General features: G+C 44.4%; 2 protein-coding genes across 2 annotated transcripts; both read right to left on the bottom strand.

The window, feature by feature from the left end:
• Window positions 1-6,633: 6,633 nt before the first annotated feature.
• LOC117526690 lies at window positions 6,634-8,293 on the bottom strand. Its single transcript, XM_034188742.1, has 3 exons — window positions 8,065-8,293; window positions 7,037-7,978; window positions 6,634-6,668 (listed from the first exon to the last, which is right to left on the bottom strand). The coding sequence occupies exons 1-3, from the start codon at window positions 8,291-8,293 to the stop codon at window positions 6,634-6,636; spliced, it is 1,206 nt and encodes a 401-aa protein (XP_034044633.1).
• A 50-nt stretch (window positions 8,294-8,343) lies between these two features.
• On the bottom strand, window positions 8,344-16,004 carry LOC117527081. Its single transcript, XM_034189255.1, has 4 exons — window positions 15,943-16,004; window positions 14,257-14,390; window positions 9,751-9,876; window positions 8,344-9,099 (listed from the first exon to the last, which is right to left on the bottom strand). Exons 3-4 carry the CDS (start codon window positions 9,850-9,852, stop codon window positions 8,365-8,367), a joined length of 837 nt encoding a protein of 278 aa, XP_034045146.1. The 5' UTR covers window positions 9,853-9,876; window positions 14,257-14,390; window positions 15,943-16,004; the 3' UTR covers window positions 8,344-8,364.
• Between the last annotated feature and the right edge of the window lie 396 nt (window positions 16,005-16,400).

The raw sequence follows: 16,400 nt of genomic DNA, 5'->3' as shown, positions 1-16,400 counted from the left end.
GCAACATGTTTCAAAAAAGCTGGGACAGTTAATGAATGTTCAAAGAACACCTAATTGGAAACAGGTGAGTGTCATGACTGGGTATAAAGGAGCATCTCAAAGGAGCAAGTGGAAAAGTGTGCTGTAGTCTGGTGAGTCCACATTTCAAATTGTTTTTGGAAATCATGGACGTCGTGTCCTCTGGACAAAAGAGGAAAAAGACCATCCAGATTGTTACCAGAGCAACGTTCAAAGCCAGCAATCTGTGATGGTAGGGGGTGTGTTAGTGCCCATGGCATGGACAACTTACACATCTGTGAGGCACCATCCAATGCTGAAAGGTACATCCAGGTTTGGAGCAACACATGCTGCCATCCAAGCAACGTCTTTTCAGGGACGTCCCTGCTTATTTCAGCAAGACAATGCCAAGCCACATTCTGCACGTGTTACAACAGTGTGGCTTCATAGTAAAAGAGTGCAGGTACTAGACTGGCCTGCCTGCAGTCCAGACCTGTCACCCAGTGAAATGTGTGGCGCATTATGAAGCGCAAAATAAGACAACAGAGACCCCGGACTGTTGAACAACTGAAGTCGTACATCAGCAAGAATGGGAAAGAATTCCACCTACAAAGCTTCAACAATTAGTGTCCTCAGTTCCCAAACGCTTATTGAGTGTTGTTAGAAGGAAAGGTGATGTAACACAGTGGTAAACATACCACTGTCCCAGCTTTTTAGAAACATGTTGCAGGCATCCATTTCAAAATGAACAAATATTTACACAAAATCAATAAAGTTTATCAGTTTGAACATTAAATATCTTGTCTTTGTGTTTATTCAATTGAATATAGGTTGAAGAGGGATTGAAAATCATTGATTCTGTTTTATTTACATTTTACACAACATCCAACTTCAGTGGAATTAGGGTTGTACTTGCTGTCAGGAGACAGTGCTAACCACTAAGCCACCGTGCTGTCTGGCAAAACAGGAAAGAGCAATTTATTGTAAAATACCATATTTAGAAACTTCCTACTTTTAAACTCTGATAAGACTGAAATGATGGTTCTTGGTCCAGTGAGACATCAGCATCAATTTGACCAGTTAACGCTCAGCCTCGGCTCGTGTGTCATACATCACACTGACAAAGTGAGGAACCTTGGGGTAATTTTTGATCCTACGTTGTCCTTTGACCTCCACATTAGAAATATTACTAAGACTGTTTCTTCCACCTGTGAAATATAGTGAAGACTTCGTCCCATCCTGTCTATGAATGATGCTGAGACCCTGATCCATGCATTTATCTCTTCTAGATTGGACTACGCAATGTTCTATTTTCTGGTTTACTGCAGTCTAGCATTAGGGGTCTCCAATTGGTTCAAAAATGCTGGCAACCAGACTTTTGACAGGAAGCAGAAAGTTTGACCACATTACACCCATTTTGGCGTCTCTTCACTGGCTTCCTGTCCCAGTGAGATCAGATTTTAAGGTTCTGCTACTAACCTATAAAATTATTCAGTGGACTGGCACCTCCCTACCTAGCTGACCTAATTAAACCTTACGTACCGGCCCGAGCTTACGTTCTCAGGGTGGCAGGACTACTTTGTGTCCCTAAGGTGAATAAGAAGTCTGTGGGTCACAGAGCTTTCTCTTATTGTGCCCTGTTCTGTGGAATGATCTCCCTGCATCATAAAACAATCAGATTCTGTGGAGACTTTCAAGTCCAGACTTAAGATGCACTTATTTTCCCTTTCATATGGCAGCATACTGGTACAGTTTTGTTTTACACTTTTACTCTTTTATTCATTTATTAGTAATTGGAGCGGGTCGCGGCCTCAACTTTGTCTAAATTCTGGGTCTGTTAGTGAAGTTTAGGGCTAGTGGCCGGGGATCACCTTAGTAGTTCTCTGTTTTTCTTGTTGTTTAATGATGACAAATTATACAGTAATTTGTTGTCTTTCTGATGCCTGATTCTGTTTTTTCTCTCTGTTTAAGGTGCAGCTCCATCCAGAGATGGGAGTTGTATTCGTGTTGGTGATCCTCCTGTCCTGTGCGCCAATAGCATTTCTTGTATGTTCATCCATGAATTGTTCTGTGAATTGTTCTGTAATTTATGTCTGTATCATGGCCCAAGCAGAGGGTCACCCCTTTCAGTCTGGTCTGCTTGAGGTTTCTTCTTCACAGGGAGTTTTTTCTTACCACTGTTGCTCTGGGGGTTGGTAAGGTTGATATGAATTGAAAAATTTATAAATCAAGCTGTTTGGTGGCTCCCTCACATGGATCAGGTTTTGGGAACATCCTGCTCTGAGTGACTCGAGTCCAGAAACATTGTAACAAATCGATATTTTTTCATTTGTGAATGTGAGGCATAATTGTAAAGTGCTTTGTGCATCTGATGGAGATGGATAAGCGCTATATAAATGCAGTCCATTTACCATTTATCAAATCAGCCTGAGGATGAGCTGGAGGACAGATAATGTGTTAGTGAGCTTCATAACAGTCATTCTGGTGTTTTCAATTACTCCAGAGAGTGCTCTCACATGTATGTCTCCTCATCGAAACAATGTTTTAACATCATAATTTTGTTTGCATCGTTTGGAAAATGTGAGCAGTAATTACAACATACTGCTGCTGGGACGCTGTGATTTAGTGTCCAACGAGCAGACACCCAGCAGGCGGAGGACACGTAACAGACAGAGACAGACGAAAGGAGTCGGAGCGAAGCCGAAACATGAGAGACAACAGACAGGAGCGGAAAACAGGCAAAAGGAAGAAATGAAGGAGGCACAAGAAAATAATACAGCCAGACAAGCAGTCAACCAATGCAGGTCAAAGGTCAGCCCCATGACATCAGAACTCAGTGAACACACAAAGTGTCAGACAGACGTTGGGTCACGCAGGGCCAAGTCCGTTTACGGTGTAAAATCTGCATGTGTGTGTAGGGATGGGTATCGAGAACCGGGTCCTTTTGGGTATCGTTAAGAAATGATTCGATCCACCGACATCAATCACATTTTTGCTTAGCAATTCCCTTATCAGTCCTTCAGAGTGGCCGTTGTTTTGGGGGGTTTTGTCAGGAAAATGATCATTTCTCTACACTGATTACAGACCCTGCAGCGGGTCTGTAATCAACCGTTTCTGCAGCGTGGCTTTGCTTTGAATCTTGAACCAATCGAAGTCATGATTCACAGATCGAAGCAGTGCTTCGATCTGCTGGTTTGTTGATTCATTGTTTTATTTTGCTTTATCTTAATTTTCCCCCACTAAAACCCCAAAGAGCATATGTCTGTGAGTATTATTTACCTTTTTATGTTAAACCGACCTGTTATGGTCTTCTGAAACAGTTGATGTATTTTATAACTTAAAAACGGGACCGATGCTAACGCATTAGCATGTCTATGGCGTTTTCAATGTTAAAGTTAGCATTAAGCTGTTCGCATCTCAGCACATTTGTGTGCATTTGTTTTCTGTGTAATAATTAATGGCTCAGAATTCGTTGTCATAAAAGAGTCAAACTGTAATTTTTAAAAATTTTATTCACATAATAATAATAGCAACAACAATATAGCAATAATAACTAATAAGTTACAATTTTAGAGAAAGAGACAAAGAACCTGATGAAACAAAACAACAGAAAATATAAAACCAACTAATAGTGAACACAAATAAATACATATAGAAATAAAGTGTTTCCTGTGACACCTAGTGACTCTTCCACCTCCACTTCATCCCTGTTTTATTTAAGTTTAAAGACAGTTTGTTTCGGTCAAACCATATTTTCAATTTGTTAAATTCTTCAGCGATTTCCTCCAGAACTATCTGCCAAACTAGAAAACTGCTGCAATGTAGTAAGAGCAGAATACTACTGGAATGAATTTGAATAAGAAAAGTTGGTTTTTTTTTTCTCACTAAATGGATGCTGCACTCACTGCAGTTTATTGTCTGGAATAGTCCCAGATTGTATTTCAGAGCTTCTAGAATTCAAACATTTTCGTGCAGATGGTGTTGGGGGTAATTTTGGGTTTCAGTATTTTTTGTTTTTCACCACTTTCATCCCTGAATATGTCAATCGTGAGTCACTTTGTGCAGATTAAAGTCACTAACTGGGACTCCTGTCTTGTTGGAGAAAGAAACGAGAATCGTCCTCCATTCTGTTCACACAGCTCCAAACGCTGCGCGGCTTTCTGTCGAGTCAAGTTAGAAGGATAGAGTCCAGTCGGAATTAATAATTTCAAAGTGAAACACCGTTTAAATCAAATGACACCTCTTTCCAAATGTTGTAATACAAACAAACTCCAATCGATCAAAACCTTTTTTTCCTCCAAAAATGAGACGTCCTGCGCTGACGTGCAGCAGCCGGCTGAGCTCAGCTCAGAGGTACGGAGAGACATTCATGCCAAAATGTCTGAAAGGAAATGCTTTTGACAAAAACTACAGATTTTATTTCTGTCCAGAGATCAAGGATCCAGTGACCAATTTAAAATGCTGTTGACATAGAAAACCTGTAAAGCCTACTTTTAGTACACAGAAAATTCACACGAGATCAATAAGGGAATCGATAAGGAATCAGATCAATAAGCGGAATCGATAGATAAAATCTTATCAATACCCATCCCTAGTGTGATGCAAACAGCACGTCAGAGCTGCAGAACAAAATCGTCAGCGTGGACGTTGTTTGCTGACAAACATCACTTCAGACGTTTTCTCTGAATCCATTTTTATGTTCAAACAATATCAGCATCATCTAATTCAGGATCATTAAAGGATTTGGTTCCTGCAGAGGACAAAGGGGTCAGACATCAACACACAATTAGCCTAACAGCAGCTAATGCTACATTAGTGTGAAACGAGGTACACAGACAGTCAACCCGCTGTGAGGACCTGCTGAGCTGTTTTGTGGATGAAACAGGACATCTGGTGTCTGGGAGTTGATGAGGTCTGTCCAGAAATGCTGAAGGCTCTGGGTGTGGAGGGGCTGTCTTGGATGAGATGTTTCTTTAACATTGCGTAGAGGTCTGGGACAGTGCCTCAGGAGTGGCAAACTGGGGTGGAAGTCCCCATATTTAAAAAAAATGGGACCAGAGAGTGTGTGCCACCTACAGGGGCATCACACTACTCAGCCAACCCTGGTAAAGTCTACTCCAGGGTGCTGGAAAGGAGGGTTCAGCCGATAGTGGAACCTCTGATTGAAGAGGAACAATGCGGGTTCTGTCCTGGTTATGGAACAACCAACCAGCTCTGCACTCTCCCAAGGATCCTGGAGGGGGCCTGGGAGTATGCCCATCCAGTCTACATGTGTTTTGTGGACTTGAAGAAGGTGTATGACCCTTTAACCCGGGAGATACTGTGGGAGGTGCTGTGGGAGTATGGAGTGAGGGGGTCCCTTCTCAGGGCCGTCCAATCTCTCACAAAGCGAGCTGTGTTTGGGTGCTTGGCAGTAAGTCGGACTCCTTTCTGGTGGGGGCTGGCCTCCGCCAGGGCTGTGCCTTGTCACCAGTCCTGTTTGTGATATTCATGGACAGGATATTGAGGCGTAGTCGGGGAGGAGGGTTTCCGGTTTGGTGGGCTCAGGGTCTCATTACTGCTTTTTGCAGATGATGTGGTCCTGTTGTCTTCATCAGCCTGTGACCTCTAACACTCACTGGATCAGTTCACAGCCGAGTGTGAAGCAGCTGGGATGAGGATCAGCACCTCTAAATCTGAGGCCATTCTTCTCAGCAGGAAACCGATGGATCGCCTACTCCAGGTACGGAATGAGGTCTTCCCCCAAGTAAAGGCGTTCAAGTACTTTGGGGTCTTGTTCATGAGTGAGGGGATGGTGGAGCATGAGATTGGCCAGAGAATTTGTGCAGCAAGGGCGGTGTTGCATTCGCTCTACCGTACTGTTGTGATGAAAAGGGAGCTGAGCCAAAAGGTGAAGCTCTTGATCTACTGGTCAGTCTTCGTTTCTACGCTCACCTATGGTCAAGAGCAGGGGTAGGCAACCTGTTCCAGAAAGAGCCATGAGGGTGCAGGTTTTCTTGCAGCCACTGACTCCACCAGGTGATTTTACTGATTAATGTCACTTTGAGCAGATGGAATCAGTTAATCAGTGAAATCACCTGGTGGAGTCAGTGGCTGCAAAGAAAACCTGCACCCTCATGGCTCTTTCTGGAACAGGTTGCCTACCCCTGGTCAAGAGGGTTGGGTTGGCCGAAAGAACTAGATCGTGGATACAAGTGGCCGAAATGGGCTTCCTCAGGAGGGTGGCTGGTGTCTCCCTTAGATAGGGTGAGAAATTCAGTCATCCGTGGGGAGCTCGGAGTAGAGTCGCTACTCCTTCGCATTGAAAGGAGCCAGCTGAGGTGGTTCGGGCATCTGGTAAGGATGCCCTCCTGGGTGCCTCCCTAGCGAGGTGTTCCAGGCACATCCATCTGGGAGGAGACCCCGGGAAGACCCAGGACTAGGTGGAGAGATTATATCTCCACACTGGCCTGGGAACGCCTCGGATCCACCAGTCAGAGGTGGTCAATGTGGCCCGGGAAAGGGAAGTCTGGGGTCCCCTGCTGGTGCTGTTGCCCCTGCGAACTGATCACTGATAAGTGGTTGAAGATGAGCGAGTGAGTGTCTGGTGTCTGTCTCACCTGAACATGCCGGACATCGTGTAGGACTCCGAGCATCTCATCCCTGAGCTCCACGACCTTCATACGAGCACGCTGCAGTCAAATAGGTCAGTGTCAGGCAGACACACACAACACACACGCCCACAAACATAATGCCTGTCACTCAGTCCTACTGCTGTCTTACATCCTCTTTGATCATCTTTGTGTCTTTGTCCTGCTATCAGCTGATCAGTGCTTTAACTCAGACGTGCCCAGTCCCGGTCCAAGAGCCCCAAAATACTGTACATTTTCCATTTCTCGCAGTTGAGTTCAGCCAGTCAGCTGACTGCCTGAGACATCAGGCACAAATGGAAAACCTGCAGTACTTGGAGTCCAGAGAATCAGGATCAGGAACCACTGATTGGTTCCATACTGATGCACGTCTGAACAGTGAATGTTACTGACAAGCGTGAGAGTCTTACCTCTGGTGGTGCCGGGGTCGAGCCTGAACCCTGATTCTGCTCCTCCATGCGTACCTTCACGTTCTTCTTGTGTGTGCTCGGCCGTGGGCATCAGCAGCCTCCGTGTGACCTTGTCCACTCCACGGTGACCTTCAGCCCCGTCCTCTGGGGTCAGATGCTTTGAAGTTAGGAGAGATTCTGAGCCTTGAAGGAACCACAGCCCAGCCGGCGCGTTGATGTCGTATAACTGGTTGAGCGATGGGTTGACGGTGGAACCGTGTGTTGGCGTGTGCATGCTGGTTTCCTCGGGCAGAGTGCAGCTATGTGTCAGCGCTGAGCTGCCGTCTGATGGGATATGATGCATCATGTGACTTCTTGACAGTGGGTTAGTTCCAGAGCTTTCCTGTGTTTTGACTGCTTTGGTTCCTAAACCACAGAGACTGAGACTTGGTTCTGGTTCTGTGTCTTCTCCTCTGGGGAACTCTCTCAGCGTGTCATCCTGTAAGTCTCCTTTCTTTATGTGTCCAGTGGCGAGCAGGCCGCCGGGCTTGATGTCTTCTGCCAGCTTGGACTGCAGATCAGAGAGGACGACTTTCAGTCCAGACAGGCTGGACTCCAGGTGATCCATGTTCTGGGAATGCGTCACCAACACGTCTGACATGCCACCTTCACCCACATTAGTGAGCGTTGAAAGAACAGCTGGTGGCCGGTAGTGGTACCTCACAGCTTGGACCATTCGGTCTGCACCCAGACTGGTGCCAAGCAGAACCTTCGTCTTTGGAGTGTTGGTTCTGTCAGCACCTCGTCTGTCTTTGGTGGCACCTTGGCTCCTCCACTGAGGTGGACTCCTGCAGAGTTTTGAGGCAGGAACAGACAGATGTTTCTTCGGTCCTTTAAAAATGGTCCTGGATGGTTCTGGTCTGCTGTCTGGACCCTGGAGATTTCTGCTAACCTGAGCGGCAGCTGTAGCAAAGCAGAGACATGTTTGGGCTTTGGTGTGATGTGGGGGATAGAGTTCAGCTTATTCTTTCTGGTCACTGTTTCTTCACCACTCAGCATCCTGGTCGAGACCCGGGTGCTTTCAGATGCCGTCTTCCCGATGCTGAGCTCTTTGAACAGGACTTCCACTCTCTGAGAAATCCTGTCTTTTTCCCAAAGCATATGAGATCTCCTTTTCCTTCCCCCTGCAGTTAGCACCTCCTGGCGGGGGAACCCATTGTTTTCCTTATCAGACAGGCTCTGCTCCACTCCCTCGTCTCCCTGCTGGTCCTGGGTCATCTCCTGGGACTTCATCTGCTTGGCTTGGTTTCTAAGGACACGCTGGCTCCGTCGGTACGCCTGAGACTTCCTCAGCAAAGCCTGGAGGCTGAGACGATGAGCTCCTCCAGCTGGACATGCGCTGGCTCAGTCCGTCCCAGGTCCTGTCGAGTCTGGCTCGATGGTGGTGAAGAGTTACAGGTGCTTAATGTGGACATAAACTCTAGACTGTCTGATGCACTCACACGGTTTCCATCACAATCCTGAGCCAAAGCTTCAGAGGAGGCAGCGTCATTTTCACCCTCCAAACTGTCCGGGTGGCAGCTTTCAGACTCGCCCTCTGACCCCTGAGCGCAGGAAGGCGAGTCCTTCAGGAGAATTAGTTTTTGTGAGTCACTTGAAGAGGATGAGTCCTCTAACGCTTCTCCGTCTACCGGCAGGTGGGTGATGATCTGTGGGACCCTGATAACGGTGCTGGCGGTGGTGTGAAGAAAAAAGTCGCTCGCATTCTCAGTTTCACGGCTCTGGTGCGGAGTGTCAGACCTTCCGGAGAAACTGTTTTTCTGGCTGTAGGTGAAGTAACCGGAGGACGGCCGTGACTCCTCGTTGTCCTCACGAAGACATTTTTGCTGAAATGTGACAGATGTCCCCAAACCACAACACATGGAGGCCAGAAAAGAGTGGCTGTTGTTTTCATTAGCAAAGTCAGACGTTAGCGGTGGACCGTCCTGTGTTCGGAGACAAACGTCACTCTGTTTGTTGACGCAGCTTTGAGGAGACAATTTTGACTCCTGAAGCAACTCCTCCAATGGCTGCACCGTCCTCACCTGCAGGTAAAAGAAAATCACACCATCAGAGAAGGAGGACAGGTCCCTCACAATCTGACTAAAGACAACCTGTGACAGAACCAGGAATAGACCAGAGTACAGAGTCCGTCCCACTTTCCTCTCACTCATTACAGCAGCTGAAGCCAACAACTCCTTCAGAGTGGCCATGGTGGCTTGGTGGGTTCCATCACGATTCTCCTTTGTGCACTTTCACCTTTTGAGGATGTCTTTTTCTAAACACATTCAAACTGTCTCTCGCTGTACATTTTTAATCATTAATTTTACTTTTTCTTTGGCCTGTTTCTGGGGTTTATATTCAGGGGTGCACATAACTGGTACTCATGGTGCGCGTGTGTGCGAAACATCATTGATGCACAACAGAGGGAAACACTTTTCCTATAATCTGTCATTGCTTTCCTCTTATGAAGTGCTTCCCTTGTATTTTCTGCTGCGCATCATTTATTTTTAGCAGGCACAAGCACCATGAGTACCAGTTATGTACACCCCGTTTATATTTTCACTCGCTTTAGAGTTTCCAGTTTTGTATCATGATATGAGGCCTGATATATATATATATATATAAAATAAAAATGTCAGCACTTAAATCCTGTGTAAAACAAGACTATGAGGGAAGGTTAGGACTAAACTGGCCTGGACACTCTGGAGCATGGTCTGGACGTGGGTCATTCTTGGATCATCCTTCCACTTCCTGAGGACAGTAGATTTCTTTGCTGCAAGTCGGTGTCTCTGCATCTCCTCTCTGCCTTTTTCTAACAGCTTGTAAGATCAGAAAGAAACAGAAGACAAACTGACCACCTGTACCATGGCAGTCAACACATCAGACCACAGGCAGGGGGCATTGATGGGTGGCTTAGCAAACCTCGACCAAACAAACAAGAGACATGAGGAGAGGACATGTCCACCGGTCCCACAAATCAGTAATGCAAAGTGTCAGGGGATCATCCAAGTACACACTTATACTAAATATGAATCAAACTTCTCAACTGATTCTTGAGATATTGCACTAACAAGCATAAACGGACAGACGGAGGACGGTCATGCTGATTGCTGCCTATAACCCCCCCCCCCCCCCCCCATATTTCAATCTCGGAGGATAAAAATTCTCTGATGGTTCTAAAGTTCTGTGCAGTCCTCCGATTTCCTGTTTTGGTGTCATGATGCCAGTTTGTCTCAGAGAACTCAACTAGAGATCAATGCCCCAGACTGCCAAACTCCCACAGAAAGTAATCTGCTGCAGTAACTGGGATCAACCCACAACACTTCACATGTCTCATCCTGTTTAGAGGACGCCACTATGGACAGTGACAGATGGACAACTTTATCTAATCTGCTGCCACTTCAACATGGCCCTGATTAAAGGGTGGACAGTAGATGGATGAGTCTTAATAATAATAACTCGCGTGTTGCCCGTGGGGATCCACGGGCTCTAGAGTGGGTCATGTTTATAAAATAGGTAGCTGACATTTTTCAAAGGTGGTAGCAAATTATGCAAAGCTTCTATAATGATTTTAACTGAAAGTGCAGGAATTTAAAAATAGAAAGTGTAATGAATAAATGTATTTATTATTTGGCACATTTAGTTGATATGTTTTACAGCTGTAAAGTTGAGATATTTCCGTTGTTCAGAGCATCTCTGGTCATCAGCGACATCAACTGTTGTTACCTAATATCCCTAATTTCTGCAAAAAATATTTGTCCTGTCAAATTTGTCCTGTTTTCATGGCGTTAATCCGTGACCCAAAACACATAAACATACAAAATGGTACAGTCAGCTCTCCCCAGTTTCTCCGTGATCAAAGTCACACACACACACATTATATTATATATATATATATATATATATATTTATATATAATATATATATATATTATATATATATATACACACACACACACACACACAACACACACACCACAACACACACATATACAGTGGTGAAAATAAGTATTTGACCCCCTGTCAGTTTTGCAGGTTTTCCCACCTACAAAATGTAGAGGTCTGTAATTTTTATCGTAGGTACACTTCAACAGTGACAGACAGAATCTAAAAAGAAAATCCAGAAAATCACATTGTATGATTTTTAAATAATTAATTTGCATTTTATTGCATGAAATAAATATTTGAAAACCTACCAACCAGCAAGAATTCTGTCTCTCACAGACCTGTTAATTTTTCTTTAAGAAGCCCTCTTATTCTGCACTCTTTACCTGTATTAATTGCACCTGTTTGAACTTGTTACCTTTATAAAAGACATCTGTTCACACACTCAGTCAATCACACTCCAACCTGTCCACCATAGCCAAGACCAAAGAGCTGTCTAAGGACACCAGGGACAAAACTGTAGACCTGCACAAGGCTGGGATGGACTACAGGACAACAGGCAAGCAGCTTGGTAGAAGACAACAACTGTTATGATTATTTATTAGAAAATGGAAGAAACACAAGATGACTGTCAATCTCCCTCGGTCTGGGATTCCATGCAAGATCTCACTTTGTGGGGTAAGGATGATCTGAGAAAGCTCAGAACTACACAGGAGGACCTGGTCAATGACCTGAAGAGAGCTGGGACCACAGTCACAAAGATTACATTAGTAACACATGATGCTGTCATGGTTTAAAATCCTGCAGGGCAGCAAGGTCCCCTGCTCAAGCCAGCACATGTCCAGGCCCGTTTGAGGTTCACCAGTGACCATCTGGATGATCCAGAGGAGGCATGGGAGAAGGTCATGTGGTCAGATGAGACCAGAATAGAGCTTTTTGGAAGTAACTCCACTTACCATGTTTAGAGGATGAGAACAACCCCAAGAAACCATCCCAACCGTGAAGCATGGGGGTGGAAACATCATACTCTGGGGGTGCTCTTCTGCAAAGGGGACAGGACGACTGCACCGTATTGAAGGGAGGATGGGTGGGGTCATGTATTGCGAGATTGTGGCAAACAACCTCCTTCCCTCAGTAAGAGCATTGAAGATGGGTCATGGCTGGGTCTTCCAGCATGACAACGACCCCAAACACACAGCCAGGGCAACTAAGGAGGGGCTCTGTAAGAAGCATTTCAAGGTCCTGGAGTGGCCTGGCCAGTCTCCAGACCTGTATATATATATATATATTTATATATATACACACACACACACACACACACACCCACACACACACACACATACATATATACATACACACACACACACATATAACATACACACACAACACACAGGGGTGCACGTAACTGGTACTCATGTGTGCTAAACATCATTGATGCACAGTAGAGGGAAACACTTTTACTACAATCTGTCATTGCTTTCCTCTTATGCAAGCACTTCTGTTGCATTTCTCCAGCGCATCATTTATTTTTAGCACGCACAAGCACCACGAGTACCAGTTATGCATGCCTGTATGTATGTATGTATGTATACACTCAACAAAAATATAAACGCAACACTTTGGTTTTGCTCCCATTTTGTATGAGATGAACTCAAAGATCTAAAACTTTTTCCAAATACACAATATCACCATTTCCCTCAAATATTGTTCACAAACCAGTCTAAATCTGTGATAGTGAGCACTTCTCCTTTGCTGAGATAATCCATCCCACCTCACAGGTGTGCCATACCAAGATGCTGATTAGACACCATGATTTGCACAGGTGTGCCTTAGACTGCCCACAATAAAAGGCCACTCTGAAAGGTGCAGTTTTGTTTTATTGGGGGGGGGATACCAGTCAGTATCTGGTGTGACCACCATTTGCCTCATGCAGTGCAACACATCTCCTTTGCATAGAGTTGATCAGGTTGTCAATTGTGGCCTGTGGAATGTTGGTCCACTCCTCTTCAATGGCTGTGCGAAGTTGCTGGATATTGGCAGGAACTGGTACATGCTCGTATACGCCGGTCCAGAGCATCCCAAACATGCTCAATGGGTGACATGTCCGGTGAGTATGCCGGCCATGCAAGAACTGGGACATTTTCAGCTTCCAAGAATTGTGTACAGATCCTTGCAACATGGGGCTGTGCATTATCCTGCTGCAACATGAGGTGATGTTCTTGGATGTATGGCACAACAATGGGCCTCAGGATCTCGTCACGGTATCTCTGTGCAGTCAATAATGAAATCAATAAATGCACCTGTGTTCTTCGTCCATAACAGACGCCTGCCCATACCATAACCCCACCGCCACCATTGGACACTCGATCCACAACATTGACATCAGAAAACCGCTCACCCACACAACGCCACACACGCTGTCTGGCCATCTGTCCTGGACAGTGTGAACCAGGATTCAGCCGTGAAGAGAACACCTCTCCAATGTGCCAAATGCCAGCGAATGTGAGCATTTGCCCACTCAAGTCGGTTACGACGACGAACTGGAGTCAGGTCGAGACCCTGATGAGGACGACAGTCTAAGGCACACCTGTGCACTAATCATGGTGTCTAATCAGCATCTTGATATGCACACCTGTGAGGTGGGATGGATTATCTCAGCAAGGAGAAGTGCTCACTATCACAGATTTAGACTGGTTTTGTGAACAATATTTGAGGGAAATGGTGATTATTGTGTATGTGGAAAAAGTTTTAGATCTTTGAGTTCATCTCATACAAAATGGGAGCAAAACCAAAAGTGTTTGCGTTTATATTTTTGTTGAGTATATATGTATATATATATACACATATATATAATATAATATATATATACATATACACACACACCACATTGTTTTTTTAATATATAGATATTGTGGGTGTGTATAAACAAAACTGAACCAACTGATCTCAGCACACTGACTTCATAAAACTAGACCTCACATCAGGTTACACGCAGTAACAGGGCCACTCTCAGAGCCACACTCATACACGGCCCCAAAAATCAACTCCCTCAGCAGGAGTTCCACAGTCAATGTGATGTCATTAACCTGTATGTTAAAGAAAATATCTGTATCGCCACCAAAATTCATTCCAACATTCCCAGATTCAAGGACCACTTCTTCATAAAGTTTTGTCAAAATCCCTCCAAGGCAAGTCACCATGTATAACAAAGCCAGGATTCTGTCCTCCTTAATAAAACCTGCACATGTCATTACCATAATCCTCATCACCATGAAAGTCAAACTGTGTTCGCACCGTTGACTGCGCGGTTCGTACCAGAGGAGGGAGGATGGCTTTGCCGTGGAAACAGATGAGTGACACTGCAGGAGGTTTGTAGTTGTCGTCCTGATGCGTCGTCCCTCCTGACAGACGAAGCTGCACAATATGAGTCGTAGTCCTCCATCCAAAGTCTAACGGGATCATAAAGACAGAGATGGTGATTCACATGGTACTAAACACAAAACAACTAGTCAGCAAAAATAACTACACTGATCAGATTAAAAACAAGTAAACCATAAAGTAAAATACTTCACATCCATGATTTAGTTATAAACTGGGTATATAATCTGGTTTTAAGATGGTTTGAACCACATCCAGGTCATCTGATACAGTCACTTGCCCAGTTCCGGATCAATTGCCAGTTTCCAGATCACTGCTGTAGTATTTGCGCTGTCATTTCTTGTAATCAGCGTGAATAAGCTAATACTTGGTACCAATGGAAGACTGATGTTTTGTCTACAAACGACCACAAGCTCGATCGGATCCAGCCGTCCTTGTGATCAGCAGAGGAATCCAAACATCCCGGTGTCTGCGGTGTGCACGCTTTTCTGACTCACTCATTCCTGTAAGTTTGAAAGTAACGATCTCTAAAACGTAACAAAGGTGAGTTAGCCGTTCGGGTGTTTTTGGCTCTAGAGTGGGAAAATACTTACTTACTTGGGTAGAAAATGTCAGTGTGTTAAGTCGTGCTGTTTATCTCCGACGTGAAAATGTGCCGGTTGTGGATCACTGAAGCAGCAGCCTCGTGTCTGTACTTGTGAGTCATGTGGACTTTGGGGCTCATCTCAACATCACAAATGGGCATGAATGTGGGGGCTTTTACTTTTTAATTCGGGAGAAATCTCACCTCCACACTTCATTTTTTGCTCGTAAAAACGTATAACGGTGCCTTTCAAAACTATGTAAATTCTCATTTAATAAGTATAATTTCATACATTTTGTGTTCAAAACACATTCTTGGGCACAGTGTGTATCATTCTGCATTAGAAGACTCCAGCCAGATGCCAGGAATGAACCCAAAGTGACACGAGTGTCGTGATCCGGAACTGGCAAAAGTGATCCATTTCTGGAAAATATTTGTACCACACATAATGTGGCTTCACACTTTAAGTAGAAGGGCTACTCCATCCAGAGTTTTTCAGCGAGATAACCTCCAAATACAACAATACAACAATAAAGGACATTCAGCCTGCATTATGGTCCGTATAGCGGGGACTTTAAAAAGGTGATCCGGAACTGGACAACTGTCTGTATTAAACTTTTCTATATGAAGGACAAACTGGTTGAAAGTACTTTTAAACTACTTTTAATAGGTTTAAAATCAGATCGGATTCATTTTAAATAACTAAAAAGCATATTTAGATGGATCTATAAAGAAATAAAATGGGTATGTTGAAATCAAAATGAATTTGCAGATGTCCTTCGTACGCAGCCGTACTATGATTCCAGATTCTATTAGGACATTTCATAAGATAAATGCATAATTGTTTACTATATACAGTCGAGAAAGTAACTAATAATGATGTTAGTAGCCTAGTTAGCTATCGCGTTAGCTGTCGTTAGCACGATTACAACTTCGTAAACGCTAATAATTATTAAAGACAAAAAAAATGAAACAAACCCACTAAGAAAAAAAGCAGCGGTGTGATGTTTTGTTGATTAGTGTCTTTTCGGTGTCGTTACCTTTGAAGCTTCAAAGATCGAAACCGAATCGAACTCAGTTTCAGTGTTGCCAGATCTGACCGGAAACAAGCGATAATAACGTCTTATTGTTCTTGTGAATTTCTTCTCGAATTGCAAACTAGAGCTCATTACCGCCACCCAGTGGCAGAAAGAAAGAAAGAAACTTTTTGTTTATTTTGAGGGTCAGAGATCAATCAACAGATAGCAGTGATGTTCGTCCGTCTTTGACGGCGCCTCAAACAAAGCGACAAGTGCAGAAATCAGCTGGAAGGAACAACTCACTGACACTAAAATAACTGACCGCAGGCAGGACGCTAACGTGGTCACCAGCAGCTTCATGAATCAGCCAGAGTTTAGATATGATGAGGCTGAGACCCTGCTCCATTACGACTAACAACGTTAGGATGGAGGGGAAATACCAGTTCAGGACAACACTAAAATGTTAGTCACACTGTATG

Source organism: Thalassophryne amazonica, chromosome 15 (genome assembly GCF_902500255.1).
Source record: "Thalassophryne amazonica chromosome 15, fThaAma1.1, whole genome shotgun sequence".
Taxonomy (NCBI): Eukaryota; Metazoa; Chordata; class Actinopteri; order Batrachoidiformes; family Batrachoididae; genus Thalassophryne; species Thalassophryne amazonica.
The sequence above is the reverse complement of the archived record's forward strand: the minus strand, read 5'-3'. Positions and strand labels throughout refer to the sequence as shown.